Source organism: Rosa rugosa, chromosome 7 (genome assembly GCF_958449725.1).
Source record: "Rosa rugosa chromosome 7, drRosRugo1.1, whole genome shotgun sequence".
Taxonomy (NCBI): Eukaryota; Viridiplantae; Streptophyta; class Magnoliopsida; order Rosales; family Rosaceae; genus Rosa; species Rosa rugosa.
In genome coordinates this window covers 35,289,682-35,309,383 of record NC_084826.1, presented here as the reverse complement: position 1 = coordinate 35,309,383, position 19,702 = coordinate 35,289,682, and the positions used below count along the sequence as shown (strand labels likewise).

Genomic DNA, 19,702 nt, shown 5'->3' with positions numbered 1-19,702 from the left:
GATTCTCTTTGAGAAAAACAAGTTGCCAAGATTATCGAAGAACTTAATATTGGTTCTATTTCAAGTGGGAGGGGCTTGAATCAGGAAACCACCCGAAAATGAGCTGGTGATACTTGGAGCTCACATTACGGTACTTATTTGATAAGTATCATTATCATCAACCCATTGCACCAAGCAGCAGCATCAATCTCTTCCCCAGGCGGTGGGGCTGCCAAACATAATCCATTTCGATAGAGTTGATCGTGCTGGAGGGCTTGCCCTCCTTTATGATGATTCGATTATGGTATCTGTACGAGACGTTGACTATTTCTTCATTGATGTGGATGTGAAAGGGCCTAATGATATCCAATGGTGGTTTACTGGCTTTTATGGGCACCCGGAGATAGGGCAGCGGCATCTCTCATGGGATCTGCTTCGTTCCCTCGTGCGTAGTTCGACAGACAAATGGATCATAGCAAGGGATTTTAATGAGATATTGGAGCTGAGTGAGAAATCTGGAGGAAGGCTCCAAAGTCAGCAACAGATGAATGCATTTCGCCAAGCTTTGCTGGACTGCAAACTTGCAGACCTGGGGGCGGCTGGAGGACCCTTCACATGGAGTGATGCCCACACAAAGGAGAGGTTGGATCGGGTTGTTGGTTCCTCGGAATGGCAAGGGACTTTTGGCTTTTCAAGGGTAGTTAACATGCCCCCTAGCAGATCTGACCACATTCCTATGCTTCTGGAGGTCTGAACGGAACAGATTGTGCATCATAGAGGCAGGAGGCGGTTTAGATTCGAAGAAATGTAGTGTTCCCATGAATCTTTTACCCAGGTTGTGGAGGAGACCTGGACAGTACCCCAGAATGGGAGCCCGATAGTGCAAGTGTGTCGAAAGATAAAGGATACGGGAAAGACGTTGTTGGATTGGGACAGAACTACTTTCAAAAGTAGGAGGGAAGAGTTGGATTCGGTCCGATGCCGATTGGATTTGCTGCTGCAGAAACCTTTTGACTTGGGTGACCAAGCTGAAAAGCTCCAGTTATCTCGGCGATTGAGTGAGTTGATGTCCATTGATGAAACTTATTGGAGTCAACGTTCACGTGCAATTTGGCTTAAAGATGGAGATAAGAATTCCAAATTTTTCCACCGAAGAGCCTCGAATCGTAAGCAGAAGAATAAGATTAAAGGTTTGTTTGATGATAATGGGGTATGGCAAACTTCCTCTAATGGCATTGAAGACGTGGTTATAAAATACTTCCAGCAGGTTTATGCTAGTCAAGCACCAGATGTTAGAGCTCAAGAAGTGGTGTTGCAGACAATTGTTTCAAGAGTTACTATCGAAATGAACGAGTCGTTATTGGCTCCTTATAGTATGGAGGAAGTTCGAAATGCCCTATTCCAAATGCATCCCTCCAAAGCACCTGGACCAGATGGTATGTCTCCCTTCTTTTTCTAGAAGTATTGGGATCTTGTGGGGTCAGAGGTTAGTAGAGCAGTGATTTCCTTGTTGACAACTAAGGATATGCCTTCGGATTTGAACTTTACTCATGTGGTTTTGATTACGAAGGTGAAAGAAGTACAGAATATGTCACAACTACAACCTATTTCTTTATGCAATGTCCTTTACAAGATAGCTTCGAAGGTGTTGGCTAATAGATTTAAAGTGTTATTACCATCCATTATCTCCCCACAGCAGAGTGCGTTTGTCCCAGACAGGTTAATCTCTTACAACACTTTAGCGTGGCATCTGAACTTGCTCATTATATGAATAAGTTGCGAAGAGGCCAGGAAGGATTTTTGGCTCTCAAATTGGATATTACTAAAGCCTACGACCGTTTGGAGTGGGATTTCCTCAGGAAAATAATGCTCAAAATGAGATTTAAGGCTCAATGGGTGGATTTGATCATGTTTTGTCTTTCCACAGTCCGGTATTCTTTCCTCATTAATGGGATTCCAAGAGGGTTTGTTACTCCTCATCGAGGATTGAGGCAAGGTGACCCCATCTCTCCTTATTTATTTCTTTTATGTGCTGAAGGATTGTCAGCCCTTATTTCTCACTCTGTGGCTAATGGTCAGTGGCAAAGGCTACGGGTTTGTGATGGAGCCCCTGTTATTCGTCATTTGCTTTTTGCGGATGATAGTATGTTGTACTTTAACGCTTCTTCTCAGGATTGCATTTTGATTCGGAATATATTAAATGTCTATGAGAGAGCTTCGGGGCAAAAGATTAACCTGCAAAAGAGTAGTGTGGTATTTAGTGGGAGTGTGCCTTCCCTTATGTTGCAATCAATGGCTGACATTCTAGACGTTTAGGTAGTGGACAAGCATGAGAAGTATCTTGGCATTCCTACTCTGGTAGGTAGATCGAAAGCTGACACTTTTGCTTATATCAAAGATAATTTGTCAAAGAAGCTTACAGGTTGGCGTACCAAATTATTAAGTGCAGCTGGTAAGGAGATTCTGATATAAGTCATAGCACAGGCAATGCCCCTATACACTATGAATTGCTACCTTCTACCGCAGAATTTGATTCATGAACTCCACCAACTTTGTGCCCAATTTTGGTGGGGGAGTACAGAAGATAAAAAAGCTATGCATTGGAGAGCTTGGGATGAGTTATGTAAACCTAAAGTGATGGGTGGAATGGGATTTCGTCATCTGTTTGCTTTTAATCTGGCTATGTTAGCTAAACAAGGATGGCGTCTAATTCAAGATCCTGAGTCTTTGGTTGGTAGGCTGTTGAAGGCAATCTATTTTCCCCATTGTACTTTTTGGGACGCGGAGGTTGGTTCCACTCCATCCTATGCTTGGCGGAACATTCCGAATGGTAGAGATATTCTGCAGGTCGGTATTCGGCGTCATATTGGGGATGGTAAGTCCACCAACGTGTGGACTGATCCTTGGTTGATAGGGGAGGATTTGACTTATTTCTATACTCTTAGAATTAATATGGTTTCAGACCTTATTTTATCTCCAGGTGTTTGGAACCAGGCTTTACTACATGAGCTCTCCCATTACATATTACACAAAAGATCTTGGCTCTTCCCCTTAGTAATCGTATGCATGATGATCGGTGGATTTGGTCTGGTGATAAGACGGGAGGCTTCACCGTCAAATCCGCCTACCATATAGCACGGGATAGAGTTTTGGGTGAGAATTCCGGCATGCCTAACCCTAGTGACGAGCTTTGGAACCGGATTTGACAAGCCCCGGTCCCGGGGAAGGTTAAAATTTGTGTGTGGAAAGAGTCGTCCAATATTCTTCCATCTCGGAGTCGGCTAAGTGAAAGGGGTATAGACATTGATACCCAATGCCCATTATGCGACGAAGAAATTGAGTCCCCTCTACATGCATTAAGAGATTGCTTCCATGCCAGCTCATTTCTTCAATTGGCAAATATTCCCAATGTTCCCTCTTCTGCAAGTGTGATTGAGTGGTTAGTAGCTTCTTATTCTCAGTCCCCTACTACCTTTGCTACTTTGTTGATGGTGATTTGGGCAACTTGGTGTAATCGAAACGCGAAAGTATGGGGAGATGAAGCTAAGTTAGGTTCGGAAGTTGTGCCACTTACTCTAGGATGGTGGGAGGAATTTAAGGTTGCTCATTCATCTTCTCGCCTTGCATCTCCAATATAGAATGTTAGATGGAAGAAGCCTCTTATAGGTATGATCAAACTAAATGTGGATGCGGCTTTTAGCAATGTGGATGGGAGTGTAGGTGTTGTGGGTGTGTTTCGAGACTTTGAAGGCTCTTGTTTGGGAGGTTTTCGCCACACACTTCTTGCAGCTTCTTCCGCTCGGCATGCTGAACTGGTAGCGCTGCTAGTGGGCGTCCAGCTAGCTATCTCTCATCAATTTGTCCCTTTAATAGTGGAAACTGATTGTCAAGACTTGGTACAAGCTGTGGCACATGATTCCCTTGATCATTCGGAGCTGGGCTATCTCTTAAGTGACCTTCGAGAGGCCCTGCAACTAGCATCCTTTGCGCAGGTTCACCATGTGCGCCGAGCAGCAAACATAGTGGCTCATACTTTAGCACAAGATGCTAAAAATGGACAGTTTTTTATGCAGCTCTTTACTGTACCTCCTCCAAATGTGGTGGAGCTTATATCCATTGATTGTAATGACTTGTAAGTCAATGAAATCTATTTCATTTCCCTCAAAAAAAAAAAAAAAAAAAAAAAACAACTAAGGTTGAGACATTTGATTGAATTATCTTTTTGAACTAAAGATTCAAGAGCTTGCAACTTCATATGATATATTTTATAAACAAAATTGAGGGATTTGATTCTTCTTGTTCAATCTCCTTCACAATACTCTGTTTCTTTTCTCATAACAACCAATAAAGGATTCATAATCAATACAAATAAAATAGTCAATCTTTCATGATTACTGAGGAAAAACTAAACTAAGTGATATACATATGTTTTTTTTTTTTTAAATGATAGATATGTTTTTAATATTTCAATTTTTGAAATACTTGTACCGAACATGTATTTACATCTTAAAAAACTTATAGTTTAATTCCCCGTTTTCATTCTACAATCTAGTATTACAAAAATAGTTTCATAAAACGTTACTGGACACACCCTAACATGCTGCATGTCCATGAACTCGTATCGACATGCTCTACGACATTCGTGAAAGAAGTTTTTGAAGAAACTCAACGAATAAAAAGTCAACTCTTGACCCCTCAAAAACAAAACGTTTCGAAAAAATATTCGTTCGAAACACTTTTACTTCACCTATAAAACAAATAATCATACAAACCAACAACTTATTAATTTTCAGAAAATCCCAAGAAAATTCAGCATGTTACAAGAATATGTGGTATTCACTCTGAAAATGATTACAATCCTGTTGGATGATCATTCTATTCAGCCATAAGAAGACAAAATATTAAATCTAAGCCCTTCGATTCACGTAAATATTACATCATGAAGGCACTACCTCCTGTATATTTTTAAGGGGCTGTGACCAGTTACCCATTTTTAGCCCAAAAAATGCCCACTTACTCCACCAAGAGTTTTTTAACCCCATTTACCCAATCTTACATCTATTGACATTTTAGCCCCTGTTAATTAAATTAAAACTCATCCATCTCTTATCAGTCTCTCTCTCCTTCCCAAACTCTCTCTCTCTCCCCCCGATCTCCACCTCCACTCTCTCTCTCTCTCTCTCTCTCTCTCTCCTCCCCATGATCTCCACCTCCGGTCTGTCTCTCTCTCTCTGATCGCCGCGCCGGAGATGCAGTCCAAATCTGAACACGACGATGAAGCTCCAGTCGGCGATCCATCGTTCTCGTCGCCGTTCGATTGATCGGCGATCCAGCCACTCCAACGTCCTCGTCGCAGTTCATCGGCAATGTGTCTACTGCCCCTAACGCTGCCCCTAAACCCTAAACTTAACACGAAGACATTATTTGGGGGCAGTAATGTGTCTACTGCCCCCCACTAAACCATTATTACTGCCCCCCACTAAACCATTAAAACTTGCCCCAGTTTTGTGAAGGGTTCTGACTTCGTATGAAGACATTATTTGGGGGCAGTAATGTGTCTACTGCCCCCCACTAAACCATTAAAACTTGCACCAGTTAAGTGAAGGGTTCTGACTTCGTATGAAGACATTATTTGGGGGCAGTAATGTGTCTACTGCCCCCCACTAAACCATTAAAACTTGCACCAGTTTCAAGGATTCACAGTGTATTGCACTTTATCACAAACAAATCAACAAGAGATGATTACTGTCTCCTAAGAAAGACATTATTGGGTGGCACTAATGTGTCTACTGCCCCCCAATAGACCATCAAACATTACACCGCTTCCTATGTTTCGCAGATTATACAAGTTATTCACACTCAAAACAACAGATAATGTCTAAAAACCCACATTATGAGGGTCAATATTCTGTCTACTGCCCCCCACTAGACTGACACAAACAACACAATTTTTTTCATTTATCAACTACTGCAATTTAACACTACATTTACTTTGGAATAGCAGTTTTCAGTCCGTCAATAAATAAAGCAGTTATCATTGGCCCCCAATACAAAGTCTACTGGGGGGCACTAATGTTACAACTTTTATGGTTATGACTGCACAATAGCAGATAGCCATTTTCAGTCCGTCGTCGATTCCTTCAGAAGGTCAACCCCGGCCTCGCCGAGCTTCTCAGCGACGAGGACCGTCGGCTTGGCGTCGAGCCTGGCAGCGGAGAGCACGACGACGAGTTTCGGCGCGGCGATGGCTAGAGCAGGCGTCGTGGGCGACCTGCCGGAGGGATGGAGGGAGGGAGAGAGAGATCCGACGTCTTCTGGAGAGAGAGAGAGAGAGAGAGAGAGAGAGAGAGAGAGAGAGAGAGAGAGAGAGAGAGAGAGAGAGAGAGAGAGAGAGAGAGAGAGAAACTGAGAGTAGAGAGATTGAAGGAGAGGGCAAAAAAGTCCCAAAAATTAATAAAAAGAATTAATTGGGTAAAGGGGAAATAATCCCTTAGAGTGTTTTGGGTAAATGGGGTTTAAAAACTCTTAGTCGGGCAAGTGGGCACATTTTAAGCTAAAATTGGGTAAATGAGCATTTTCCCTATTTTTAATTGACCTCATCTATCAAAATAAATAAAGGTTACAAGAGTATTATTGAATGAAATTATAAAAATTGGAGTAATTATTGTATGGTCCCCAATTACACGTGTCATGTAACGGTCCAAATCAAGAATTATATTAAGCAAATACTTTTCTTGTAGACTAATCACAGTAGTCGGACCTCGATCCACATGAGAGTACAGGAGTATACAATAATTTCTCCAAAAGTTGATAGACAGTTTCTAATAGAAAACATGAATTTGGAAATGAAGAAAAAAGAAAAGAATTGGGAATTTCTCGTGACTAAATTAATTTGAAAGGCGTACAGAGGGATTCGGAATCAAAAGGGTACGGTAATACATTTGCTGGTTACCTCTCTTACATTTGTGAAGAAGAGAATACACAAAACAGTGGCAATGCTGCATCTAATTCAAAGGCCTGACACCTCTGTGACTTTGACCTGAATATGCATCTGCCAGCTGGATTTTTTAATCAACTATTTACACGCATAGGAACAACATATATCCACTCACTCACGTGTGAACCACGCTCTTTGCGTAGCTCATCATTACACAACTCCTCCAGCAGGCCAGCTAATTCAAGTCCTTCTTTGACTACCAGAGAAGTGGTTTCACTGGAAATGCCAAGTTTATCCTCTGTTGTTATAAAAGTAACACCAAAGCTAGGAATAGTGATAATGCCCATTGAACACAAGGTAGAAGAGCTGCAGAAGCTGCTGCAATTACAATTACTGTGTGTCAGTAACCAGTATCAGTTCAACACAGTTAACTGATCCCAGGTTGAAAGTTAAACAAGTATTGGGAGTCAAATTGCATATTCACAACCTAATATTTCTATAAGCACTGAGCAATCTTGTAGTAAGAAAAAATTATTTGCAGGAACCCAAATGGACAAGGTGAGAAGATACAATATCAATTTTAAGAAAAAACAATACAAAAAGCAGTTTTACGTACATGTTGACAGCGATGGTCCAGGTGATTGCCCTGTGTAAGAATGGCTACTATCTGATTCACTCTTTGATGGCGGAAGAACATGAGCAAAAACTACATGAGGCAACGGACTAGATGCTGGTACTGAACGAGAAACGGGTGCTGATGGGTGTACTTGCTTTTGGGGTGAGGTACCAAAGACGGGAGGAGAAACATCTGGTGCGCCGGCAGGGGATAAACGAGACTGCTTTCCAGCCTTCCCTCTACGACCAGACCAAACGCTGGGAGGCTTTGCTTCACAACTTTTCTCAGGTGCAGGCAAACTTTTCTGTGGCTCAGGTGAATGATCAGCTGGTCCAGGTGCACCTTTGAACGTTGCGGGTGGACCACTGCCAGTTGCAGGTGCAGGTGGAATTGCAGGAGCAAGCTGGGAATTGTGGTGGTGGTGGTGGTGATGGTGATGGTGATGGTGGGGGTGGGGATGAGGCAATGGAGTAGGAGAAGGTGACCACGCAGTGCCATCTCCACCATTGAGGGAATGTTGCAAAATAGATGAAAGACGAACTTGCTTGACTCTACCAAATACCGTATTATTCAGGCCCAGGTTTCTCGAATGAGAATGTGTGATGGTTTGAGCCAGTTGTTTTAATCTTTGCATTGAAGGAGTATTGCCAATTGTCAATAGAACAGATGACTGAACAGTAGTAGGGGCTGCCACTGTTGAACCTTTTGAATTTGACAAGCTAACATAAAGGTTCTGCATCCAAAAAAAGAGAAAAACCAAACCATTGAGAATCTGCAAAAATCCATCCACTGCTACCATCAACTCTTACTAATAAGAACGAAAAAAATTGAGAAACATATGTAGACATACATTCGCATTGCAGTAGCTCTGCCTTACAAAAGTACATACAGATACGGAGGGTCATAAGAAAACAGAAAGGATAGGATATACTAACCTCATAGGGTGCTAGATGTAACCCAGACTTCAGCTGGCTTTCCAGTTCATTGAAATTTAGTTGTATTTGATAGATAGAGAAGTTTAAGGTGAAATTGAAAAGGATTTGCACTTTCTGCAGAAGAAACGCTTTCTGTGGTGGAATTATGGTAATTCCATCTGGAAATTTTAGCACCTCGAAAAAGGATGTGTTCCCAAACAAGGATGTATTTAGGCTCAGTGATTGGTGTGTGACCAGATATTCAAAACTTTCTTTGATCAAACTTTGAGAAGTTGGCAATAACTTTGATGATTTTGGGTCAGGATCAACCCCAAATACGACTCTTGTTACATTTGATCCAGCTAAGGATTCCAGAGATAGGATAACCACCTGGTTCAAATAGTACATTAGATCCAAATACAGAAAAGATGGAGACTAAAAGAAAAGCAGAGTGTGAGTACTTTAGTTGACGGAGCAACTATCTCATCAAAAATGTTATCTTCAAGCTGCAAGACATTATCCTCCAGCAAAGAAACCGGCTTCCTAAGATTGAAACTTGCTACTATAGAATGATCTGGATACACAAATGTGTTGGTCAAAAGGTGTATTAACATACTAGAAAATGTGATCACAAAGCAGTCAAAATCATACTCACATTAAAAATAAATAAATAAATAAATAAATAAACAAAAACAAAAAACAACACCGAATACGAGTAAAAATTAGAGCATCGCGTTCAATCATATATTGGCTCATATAAAGCTACTAAACAGCCTATCCCCAGACCCCAAAACAAAAGGCAGGTTAAAAGTCACTCAGCCATCACACAATCCAATATTCCCAGAAAAAAAAAAAATTGCATGCACCTGAAGAAATAAATTTATACAGCTACCGGACTCTAACAATACATCATGCTCCACATCTTCATATCCGAGGGTAACAAATACTGTAATTTATAATGCATAGTACTTTGAAGTTTGAAATGACTACATAGATATCAAGTTATCCAATTAGAATCAGATAGCTTCGGTAACCATACAACTTATATATGCAGTTTAATAATATTAGAAAAGAATCCACACCCTAAATGTCTGATTTCAGAAGAAGCAAAAAAAAAAAAAAAAAAAAAAGGTTCTTTGGCTTGCGAAGGGGCTAATAATCTAAGCCTACATTCTGAAACCTAATCTTGGCTAACCTGGAACAACCATGCAGTAAGAACACGTGAAAATGAAAAATTGTAATAATTTATAACCCATCAAACTTCAGTACTCTGATTTCAAGCAGTTCCTTTATTGCAGGTTTAATAGCAATCTAATTTTTACAAACCTTCTAAATGGGAAGGATTTATGAAACCCCCTAGCCCCATACGAGAAAAAGAAAACAGTGAAAAGCAATTACTTTGCCACAACAACAGCTGTATACTGTACACTCTTGATCATGATGTCAACTATGACCAGGAATACCTTCAGACCAGAATCCAAAGGTTTATTTCTCATAATAAAAGTCATCATTCTTACGAAAACAAAACAAAAAAAATCCACCGTTGACATTCCTTCCAGAACTAAATACTTGATCAGGATTCTGGAATGGGTTAAAATCTTAATTAAGTACTGATAACCACGAGCTCAAGACTAATAGCATGTATTTTCTGTGAATGAAAAATGTCCAATTGATAATGAATATAGAACTGAGAGCAGGACTATGTTGAAGCTGATAATTCATAGTAACTTTCACATAGAATGAAATAATATTGCTCCTTAAAGAAAATCAAATCTAGCACATGTGGAGTGAACTAATAGCAAAAATTCCAAGTCTAACAGCTCAAATAGAGAGATCAGAAAGCTATTACATACCAGTATATTGGACAGATACTACCTGGCTAGCTAATGGCGGGAAGATAATGAATTTCCCAAATGCGTATACAAGGATATTATTGTTTGTAAAAACGGATGCAGGGTGTTGTGGTAACCCAACAATGATACATTAATTATTCTCCAATTTGCACTTTCCATGTATGGTGAAGAAGAAGAAGTCGAATACCTCAGCTTCTTGATCAATTAAAACAAGTTCATAAAGTAATAGCAGGTGAGAAATTATAAGGAAACAGATCATTCAGACCAAGAATCTATATTTATCATCTGAATACAGTTAAAGTAGGTCCTTGCACCTATAATTCTGGGTTTTTAGCTCATATAGGAATGAAACACACAAGTCTACTTATAAAATAAAAAATAAAAAAATGGATACAATTCTTTTTGTTAAAATTCATTACTAGATCCCAATTTTAATAGAGGGGAAAGCAAGTAAAAAAAAAAAATGAAAACAAAAGCCCATAACCACCAACTAATAAAAACAAAATAGAAAAAAAATAAATAATAAGAAAAATCCGGATCCAACGGCTTGTAACACAAAAGTGTTTGATTGAAGAAATTGATAGGTTAAGGTACCTCTGAACTTTGGATCAAGATCCAGATCGCCCTGATCCGCAAACTGAAGAAATGGAGGCAACCAGAAGATTGCAGAGAGGAACAAAGCAAGAGAGAGAAAGAGAACCAAAATGCATCTGAGGCCAATTAGCGTCCGAATCCTCCTATCATACCAGCAAGGACAGTAGTGAGTCTCTGCATTTTGGGATGAGGGGTCACTGGAAACCAAACCCTGCTCTCCTTCAGTCTTTCCCATAGAGAAGAGTGAGAATTGGTCTCAGGCTCCATGCCCGCTTAGCTCAACTCGCCCCATTCTGCTCCCACTGCTTTCCGCTTCTGGAAACTCAGTAACAAATTTAGGGTTCCAACAACACTAGTAGTAATTTTCTGCTGCAAATGACAACTAGAGTCTTTTTCGGAATGGTGTTGGTTTGTCTGGCTTTTTCTTTTATTTCTAGTACTGCCCTGTAGGATTTTAAAATTTTCTCTCCCGGCGGATATTCAATAAATTTTATTACAATGATCCTTAAAATAAATTTTATTACAGCCCTGCGCACTACAGCACAGAATATATGTGGCAAAATCCTTTTTTTTTTCTTTTTCTTTTCACAATTCAAAAGGAAAATGTGTTTAAGGAACAGATAATTCAGGAGAATATTGAGATGCTTTCATTGATAATAGAGGCATCTTTATATAGAAAATTACCTGTACAATTCCTTAGAGTACAAGGTATTCTAACCAAATATGGATTAGGAGATCTACAATATTTTACACTATTACAACTAGAAGAAATACTCATGTTTGGACCAGACACACACAAATTTGGTTTCCTTCAACACTCCTCCTTGTGTCGTCCAAACATTGGTACTTCTCACGTTGCCTTATTAAAACCTTGCCGAGTAATAAAAACACAGTGGGACAAAAATAATCTCGGTCGAAGGGGAAAAAGAGTACAATACACCATTCATATTTCGAGATCAAAACATGTAGACATCGAACCTCCCCATGATATCTACGTCTTCCCCTTATGGCGGTGATCATGGGAGTTCGGATAATTTTTGTAAACCAGTTTTTTTACATGTTTCTTGAATGTGGATTTAGGCAATGACTTAGTGAATAAGTCTGCCACATTGTCCTCAGATCGAACTTGGTTCACCCTTTGTTGTTGCTGATTGTAGAAGAATTTTGGCGATATATGCTTAAAGTTGTTGCCCTTGATGTAACTTTGCTTCATTTACTCGATGCAAGCATCATTATCCTCATAAATACTCGTAGGTTCATCTGTGGTAGACTTCAAACCATAAGTACTTCGAATATTCCCAATTATGAAGTTTAACCATATACATTCATCATGAAGAGTTTTGTGAAGAGCTATAATCTTTGCATGATTCGAATAAGTAGGAATAAGGGTCTGTTTAGTAGACCTCCCAAGATATCACCGTGTTTTCATGGTAAACACATAACCAGTTTGGGAACTATCTTTATACGGGTAAGAGAGAAACCCGGTATCAGCAAAACCCATCAAAACATCACTTAGATTTTGATGGGTGGAGGAAGCACACCGCCGGTGGTGGCAGCAGAAGAAAACTAGGAACGATGGCAGCAGCGGCTGTACTTCGATATGTGGAGTCCGAGTCCACCATATCGGAGTTTTGGTTTTCTCTCTGTAAGGATAAAACATGCCCATATCTATCATCCTTTTTAGGTATCGAAAGATAGTCTTTCCACCAGTCTAATGGCGTTACGTTGGCACTGAGTGTTGATGCAAAAAAATTCAGGAGGAAGATTACCCAACATATAACCTTCAATCTTCGAGAATCCCTAGATGCATCCATCTTACAATTGATCATTGGGAGAAGGGACCTGCAAAATTAAAAAAAAATACCCCGACGCCCAAGTAAATGTCAATTCGAGAAGATTATAAAAAGAAATTGGATTGATACTTGTTACCGTTGTTACCCCTCCTCTTCCCCTGATTCCTCCATAAGCTTGTCAATTTATAGCCATTGATTCTTTGATTCTTTGATCCTTACTTCATGGTTCTTGGCCCTTACTCCATGTTGTAGTGGGAGGAGTAATGTTTGCACGTTCTCCACTACCCGATCATCTTTTACTGTCTTTTATTTTATCTAGTTGTTAGTCACTTTAGGGCTTTGATCATCAGGCTTGGTTTGATGGGTGGGGGCCTAAAGCCAAAATTTACTGTTGGTGCGAAAAATTCCAGGAGGAAGATTATCCAACATATAATCTCTCACCTTCAATTTATTGTGCTAAGTACAATAATGCACCGATTGTACTTAGATATGCCACTTCGGCCTCTAGCACATCTTCGCCAACATCCTTAGGATGAAAATGATCCTTTTAAGATCAAGACTTCGAACGATCATGAGAGTGATGACAAGCTTCACTTCATCTTCATTGAAGCGCCTGAGCATTTTTTGTATATCTTCATCGAAAACGGTGCTCGAGTTCTAAACCGAGACAAAACGGTATTTCCCAAGATCCTTTCATCTCAAATTCGGATTTTAGGTGCTTAGCGGTTTCCTCTAACTCATCAAGAGTTCCAATAGGGTTCATGTCATCGACATATACCGCAACAATAGCAACCCCGGAACTTGTCATCTTAATGAAAATGCATGGGCATAATTCATTATTGACACATCCCCTTCCGATCAAGTAATCACTTTAGACGATTATACCATCCGTCCGAATTATTTTAATGAAAACGCGCTCTGTGGTCGAGAGCTACTTGATTCGGGTGATCGAAGTTCATCATGGACCTATATATATATCCTCATGGAGATATGTTGTGAGCACATCCATAAGCTGCATGTTCAGTTTTTTGGAAACTACCAAACTGATAAGGTAGTGGAACATAATAACATCCATTATGGGATAATATGTCTCCTCGTAGTCAACTTTAGGGTGTTTAAGAGAAGCCTTGCTCCACTAGGGTAGTCTACAATCTCGTTTTTCTCATCTTAGTTTCTAACGAATACTCATTTATGTCAACAGGTTTTATATTCGGAGGTGTGCGCAACACCAGCCTGAAAACCTTCTTCTTCGTTAGTGAATGACAGGACCTGCCCCAGATTTTACCCTGAAATCTGAGGTGGCCCTATGGGGCCCACTTTAGGATTAATCCTACCTAAAATTCGGCAGAATTACTCCTAAAAATTGACTATCCAAAACCTGTGAAAGACTACTTGGCAAATAACATTTTGTGAACTTCACCTCCAACCCATCTGCAAATCCAACCCAACCCAACCCCTTCTTGTTTTTTTTTTTTTCATTTCCCCTTCTTGTTGTTGCTTTGTTCATCGTTTGGCTGGGTTTGCAAACAAAACCCAAGCCATTATCAATTATTCATCAGTTTTTATTTTTCTCCCAAGGCCTTAGCGAAAGAGTTTGTCATATGTGCGATGTTTATGACAGTCAACTCAGAAAGTTTCATTTTCTTTGTGAAAGATGCCCCAAGGCCTCAGTGGTCCAGAACAGAAAGTTTCATTTTCTTAGGTTCTTTAGCAATACAAGAGCCATTATCATTACCTTTCACTATAACATCAGTTACCGATTGCATTTTTTTTTTCTTTTTTGAATTCTGCATATAGTTTTCCAATACAAGAACCATCTTATCTTCATTCTTTCTTTTCCTCTTTTTGCGACTAACCTCATATCGTTGTTTTTGTCTATTGACATGGGGCTTGCATGATTCTAAAGTCTTATACTCCAGTAACTTGATTATCTCTTTGCTCAACCGCCATATCAGTATGGACATTCGGCTGCTTTTCCATAAGCTCTATCCTTACCAAAGATGTTCGAAAGCTTAATAAAGAATGGATATCATTTATTTCTTCAACCATTTGCAGATTACCAGCAATAATAAATATGAATTCATTGACCTGTACATACGAATAAAAACTTATTCAATTTACCTGCACATTCATCCATGCCAGTAAGGGTGTGTCTGTGTGTCTATTAATGTGGAATCATTAGCAAACCATACAAAGATTGGTGCCTACTTCAAATACATATTAGAACCACACTGAAAGCATTAAGATATAGAAAACCACAAACATTTATATGAGATCAAAATTAAGGCAGCAGGAATTTTATGTTGAGGGTTCCATTGCCCCTTAAGAGAATCTAGAAATGTTTCCATTTTGGCTTAAACAAATGGCACAGCAGCAACCACTAGAATCTAAATTTTGTTCTACACATCATAATACATCAGTCCCAGGTTTTCTTCTGTATTTTGAAGGGTAAGAAAATTCAGTAGCATAAATTTTGAGGAGTTTCCGACTGAATTGAAACAGATAGAGCAAATTATAAAAACTTCCAGCACACTATAATAGCCTTCTAAGCCATAAAATCAATATTCTTAGCAAATAAATCCAATAAAACTACTAAAACAACATAAGCCCCAATCCATAAGCACAGAAATAAACGAGCCTGAAGTTTTGTGGAGTGCTATGCTGGAAGTTGTTACCATGATTTCAAGCATCCTTACAGTAGAAGGTTCAAACCGAAACTTTTTGTCTTTTCAAGACTGCATAGTGTTCATTTAGGACAAGTTCCCTAGTTGCCAAAAACAGCATACACAATTTGATTTTAACACAATGTTACCTCAGCCCATCTAATGCCATGCGAATGAGGTAGAATGCTGAGAAAACAATACATGTTGATTAGTTTTCAGATTTTGAACTTCAAAATGATACGAGTCTCACATTTGAGCCATTCCTGAAACGATGACTCATTATGTGTAAAGACAGACACACACACATAAACACCCAATTACTTTAACACAAACTGGAAACTCCAGTTTACTGCATATATACTTCGATGATTGTCTAGTGTTTACTGAGAAAATGACTCAAGTCACTCAACACACTAACAAATGTAGAATTACTGAAAACAGGCATTAGTCAAGCACATAGATCCGAGAGGCAATGTCTTGGACCAACCAATCAAATCCCTGAAGCAGCCCCTCACCAGTGTATGCACTGCAGCCAACAATATTCCAGTGCCGAGTTTTATCCATAGCCTCCAAGTTCAAAACCTAGACAAGTAAAATATAAACTATATTAGATACTCATGATTGAAAGAAGAAACATTCACACTGATATTTGCATATAAATTGGTTTCAACCAGATGGAAAATAATCTCAAAAGGTTTCAAACAATAGTGCTGCATATAAACTCCCATAGAAATAATGAGTAGCCCTATTGCATGTTATTTTCATTGTAACATCCCGTATCTTAATTCACCGGTTTACTAATCATTAGGACGGTAAACGACATTTACTATCTTTTACTGTCGTTTCAGTACTTTTAGGGGGCCATAAAATATGACTTTTTGTTCGGGTCAAAATTTGAGAAAATGTTCTTCATGGAAGTTGTAGAGGACATTAAACCGAGCGCGTGCATATGTGGTATGTAAAAATCGGAGTTCGTATACGAAAGTTATGGCCAAAATACTAAAGTTACTGTTCATAGTAAGTTTCTATAAATAGCTGAGTTACTGTGGTAAGTTTCCATTTTCGGAAACTTACCGAGCCTCTCCCTTCTCTCTCCCCGATTCTCTCTTCCTCTCCGACCTCTTCACTTTCTTCCGGCCATAACTCCTCCATCCGGTGACGGATTTTGACGTGTAAGATGTCGTTGGAAAGCTCTCTTCCTTCTCTTCATTTCTGGGTTCGTTTCGTAGCTTAATATGAACTGTGGAAGGTCCAGCAACGAGAAGAAGAGGACGGTCACTGTAGCAGTTTTGAGTCAACGCCGATATTTTCCGATTCCGGCAGTCTCCGGCCACCAAATTGGCGTCGAAGGTTCGGTTTTTGACATAGATCATTTCCCCTAACCTCTTTCATTTCAATTTGTAGTGTAGAGGTCGAATTAACAATTTCAATTTCTAGGGTTCTTGGAATTTCTGGAAAATTTTCACCGGCCAAATTGGAGCTCTTCCAGGTAAAATTGGAACTTGTTGTAGTTGAGAAAGAGGTTGGGTTTGTTGAGTAGATGGTGCTGCCAAATTTTGGTGGCCATCGAAGGTGGTTGCCGCCGGCGCGTGGGGCCCACGCGCTTCCACTGTTGGTGGCGCGTGGAGGCGTGTAGGGAAGTGTTTTAATTTCAGTTTTTAGCCCATTAAATTGTAGAATTGTTGTAGAGCTTGTATGTGAAGTTTGGTGAATTTTGGAGGGGTTTGGAATTATTTGTGAATTTCCGAAGTTTGAAGTTTTGTGATTGAATTGTGGGAAATCCGGCCGTCGGATTTCCTTCGTTTTCGTTGTGGGATATATAAATTGAGGAATTGGTGTTGTGGAAGAGATTTGGGTTGAATTTGAGAAGTAATGGAGATAGGGATTTTCGGGTTTCGTTTAGGTTCGTAATTATTTTATCGGATTGTCGTTTACAAAAATATAATTGTGTACAGGGCAATGCCGCGAGCTACAGTTAAATGAAGGAACTCGTTTGCGTGGTCGCCCAATAGTACTGTGAGTGGACTTTTGTTTTTAAGTAAATGATGCATGCATTTATTTTGAAATTATTGGTTTATTTAATTATCGTTTTATTTATCGAGCATGATATTTTGTCTTGGATTATAATTTGACATTGATTTTTCATGAGTTTCGGATATGAACTTATTATGCTTGGATTTGGATTTATGAGTTGTTTTTGAGAATATGAATTGATTTTCAGAAATTGATTATAATTATTATTTGAAATTCTGATATTGTGATTTTCAATGAATCTTTTTCCGAGGTGATTTCCGGAATTTCATATTTATTTTTCATTCACCGATTTGAGATCTCCGAAAGATATTTGGTTTTAATTTGTTTATTTTTGTCCACTCACGCTAACGTGTTTTTCAATACTTTTCCCCTGGGCCCTTCGGTTTCAAATGCCCAGTTTGCAGGCGAAATTAGTTGAGGTCGGGCGTACATGGAGTCGAGGCATAGCCAACAGCATTGCTTCCGCGTACTCATTCTATTTCTGTTTTCTTTGTTACCTAGTGGATTAGTATTGCTCTGATAACCTATGGGATTAATATTGTTTTTGGGTTGAGACTGATATTTGTGAAATTGGAGTTGTGATTTGGGGAGCAGATGGCTCCAGAAGATTAAGGATGGATGATTTAGAAGTGTAAATGTTTTCCTACAGGTTTTGGGTAGCCTACTTTTAGGGGAAGTTCCGCCAAATTTTTGGTAGAATCTCTTCTAAAGTGGGCCCCGCAGGGCCACTTCGGATTTCAGGGTGAAATCTGGGGCGGGTCCTGTCATTCATTAACAGTGAATACAACAATCTAAAGAACAGAGGCAGAAAAGAATGAAGCTGTTTCTGGGTGACTGATAATCAAGGCATACAAAAGCCAAGAAACATTCTAGCAAACAACTACATTTACATTCACCAATCAATACAAGCTGGCCTAGAGCCTTACCTTGGCAATTTCTTGTGGAGTAAGGGCACCTTTTATGTCCTGCTTATTTGCTAGTATCAGTAAGGACGATCCTGATAGCCTCTGTCATATGAGCAAAACAAGTCAGCATCTTAGAACAATTCACGATGAATAAACAATTTCATAGAAACCCCCTCACAACATGCACAAACATGAGACATTGATGAACTCATAAGAAACATTAGTAGAAGGATAAGAATAAGAAAGGATCGAAATATGAGACTAGGTAAAGCAGCTGAGAAACATTATGGTGTTCAGTTAAGTACTGAGCGAAAATCCAGATTACATTTACCTCTTCCCTCAAAAGATTATCAAGCTCCATTTTGCAGTCATCTAATCTTCTAAGATCAGAACTGTCAACTACCCATACGAGACCATCAGTTTGTTCAAAATAGTTTCTCCGATAAGATCGTATTGTTTTTTGACCCCCCACATCCCATATGTTAAGTGTATACCTGTCCAAATCAAACAAAAAGCATTTCAATCGACTATACCATGGTAACGGAATATTTCATTTGAACAATAGATAGAAATAACAAGAACGAAAGGTTACTTCTGGTAAGTGAGAGTCTTGATGTTGAAGCCGAGGGTGGGACTGATGACGCTGGTGTCCTCCCCATTAATCCTCAGCACAATCGTAGTTTTTCCCAAATTGTCAAGCCCGCTGCATCATCATCAACCACAATAATCAAATATATCAGCCATTTGAATTTGAATTTGAATTCTTGTATTGCTCTATAAACAAGGTAAGGTAAGACTTACACTATGAGTATACGTATTTCTTTCTCATTCCTTTTAATTTTTCGAATAATGCTGAGAAGACCCATTTCAGATCGATCGAGCTTCTGGATATATGTCAATTCCGACTTTGCCTAAGACTCTACACTGTCAGCCTTTCGTTTCAGTAGGGCGCAGATGTTGGCCTTAGTCACTCTTTGGCGTTAACGTTTGTTTTGACTTTTGAAAACAAAAGTTCAAGGGAACAAAAAACCTGAGCTCTCCCCGATGCTTTTAACGAATATGGTTCCAATTTCAACAACTTGAGCTCTCCCCGATACGGCCAACCTAATAGCGCATCATACAAACTCGAACTTCTCCTCGATCCCAATATCATCTCATGTGCACGCCATGTGATTCGGTAATTCGGTTTTTACTGACTGTATTTCGGGTTTTGGGCCAGAACATCCAAACGTGACTTGACGAGTTTAAGCTTAACCTAGGTTGGATTCATTTATTATTTATAACCACCTGCAATCATATTATCTTAGAGTTTCCGATGTTTCTTTGTAATTTCTAGGTTTTTAAATTTTGCCTAAGTTCTAATATTTTTATTTATCGGATATATGTGTCTTAATAATTCATGCGACAACTTTTT

General features: G+C 39.4%; 3 protein-coding genes across 4 annotated transcripts; 1 reads left to right on the top strand and 2 right to left on the bottom strand.

Moving 5' to 3' along the window:
* The first annotated feature begins 280 nt into the window (after positions 1–280).
* On the top strand, positions 281–4,115 carry LOC133723224 (uncharacterized). The gene is made up of 7 exons (XM_062150042.1): positions 281–727; positions 815–1,415; positions 1,676–2,232; positions 2,342–2,401; positions 2,506–2,854; positions 2,960–3,039; positions 3,618–4,115. The coding sequence occupies exons 1-7, from the start codon at positions 281–283 to the stop codon at positions 4,113–4,115; spliced, it is 2,592 nt and encodes an 863-aa protein (XP_062006026.1).
* A 2,726-nt stretch (positions 4,116–6,841) lies between these two features.
* Positions 6,842–11,333, bottom strand: LOC133721193 (uncharacterized). Of its 2 annotated transcripts, none has more exons than XM_062147742.1 (5): positions 10,894–11,333; positions 8,908–9,020; positions 8,468–8,836; positions 7,533–8,265; positions 6,842–7,291 (listed from the first exon to the last, which is right to left on the bottom strand). In XM_062147742.1, the coding sequence occupies exons 1-5, from the start codon at positions 11,126–11,128 to the stop codon at positions 7,221–7,223; spliced, it is 1,521 nt and encodes a 506-aa protein (XP_062003726.1). In that variant the 5' UTR covers positions 11,129–11,333; the 3' UTR covers positions 6,842–7,220. The 2 variants fall into 2 exon arrangements, with proteins under 2 accessions (XP_062003726.1, XP_062003725.1); XM_062147741.1 differs by having other exon boundaries at positions 6,842–7,294; positions 10,894–11,331.
* A 4,182-nt stretch (positions 11,334–15,515) lies between these two features.
* Positions 15,516–19,361, bottom strand: LOC133723836 (ADP-ribosylation factor-like protein 2). The gene is made up of 5 exons (XM_062150700.1): positions 19,090–19,361; positions 18,881–18,991; positions 18,620–18,782; positions 18,310–18,390; positions 15,516–15,931 (listed from the first exon to the last, which is right to left on the bottom strand). Exons 1-5 carry the CDS (start codon positions 19,152–19,154, stop codon positions 15,794–15,796), a joined length of 558 nt encoding a protein of 185 aa, XP_062006684.1. The 5' UTR covers positions 19,155–19,361; the 3' UTR covers positions 15,516–15,793.
* Positions 19,362–19,702: the final 341 nt, after the last annotated feature.

Coding starts and splice junctions, on each gene's coding strand:
- LOC133723224 (XM_062150042.1), top strand. CDS start 281: ATGGTATCTGTACGAGACGTTGACTATTTCTTCATTGATGTGGATGTG. Junction 2,855..2,959: donor TCGGCGTCATATTGGGGATG/GTAAGTCCACCA, acceptor TTTTATCTCCAG/GTGTTTGGAACCAGGCTTTA. Junction 3,040..3,617: donor GGCTCTTCCCCTTAGTAATC/GTATGCATGATG, acceptor TCTCCAATATAG/AATGTTAGATGGAAGAAGCC.
- LOC133721193 (XM_062147741.1), bottom strand. CDS start 11,128: ATGGGAAAGACTGAAGGAGAGCAGGGTTTGGTTTCCAGTGACCCCTCA. Junction 9,021..10,893: donor TCTTGATCCAAAGTTCAGAG/GTACCTTAACCT, acceptor TTGTGTATCCAG/ATCATTCTATAGTAGCAAGT. Junction 8,837..8,907: donor TAGTTGCTCCGTCAACTAAA/GTACTCACACTC, acceptor TATTTGAACCAG/GTGGTTATCCTATCTCTGGA.
- LOC133723836 (XM_062150700.1), bottom strand. CDS start 19,154: ATGGGTCTTCTCAGCATTATTCGAAAAATTAAAAGGAATGAGAAAGAA. Junction 18,992..19,089: donor GAAATACGTATACTCATAGT/GTAAGTCTTACC, acceptor ATGATGATGCAG/CGGGCTTGACAATTTGGGAA. Junction 15,932..18,309: donor CTCCACAAGAAATTGCCAAG/GTAAGGCTCTAG, acceptor TTACTTGTCTAG/GTTTTGAACTTGGAGGCTAT.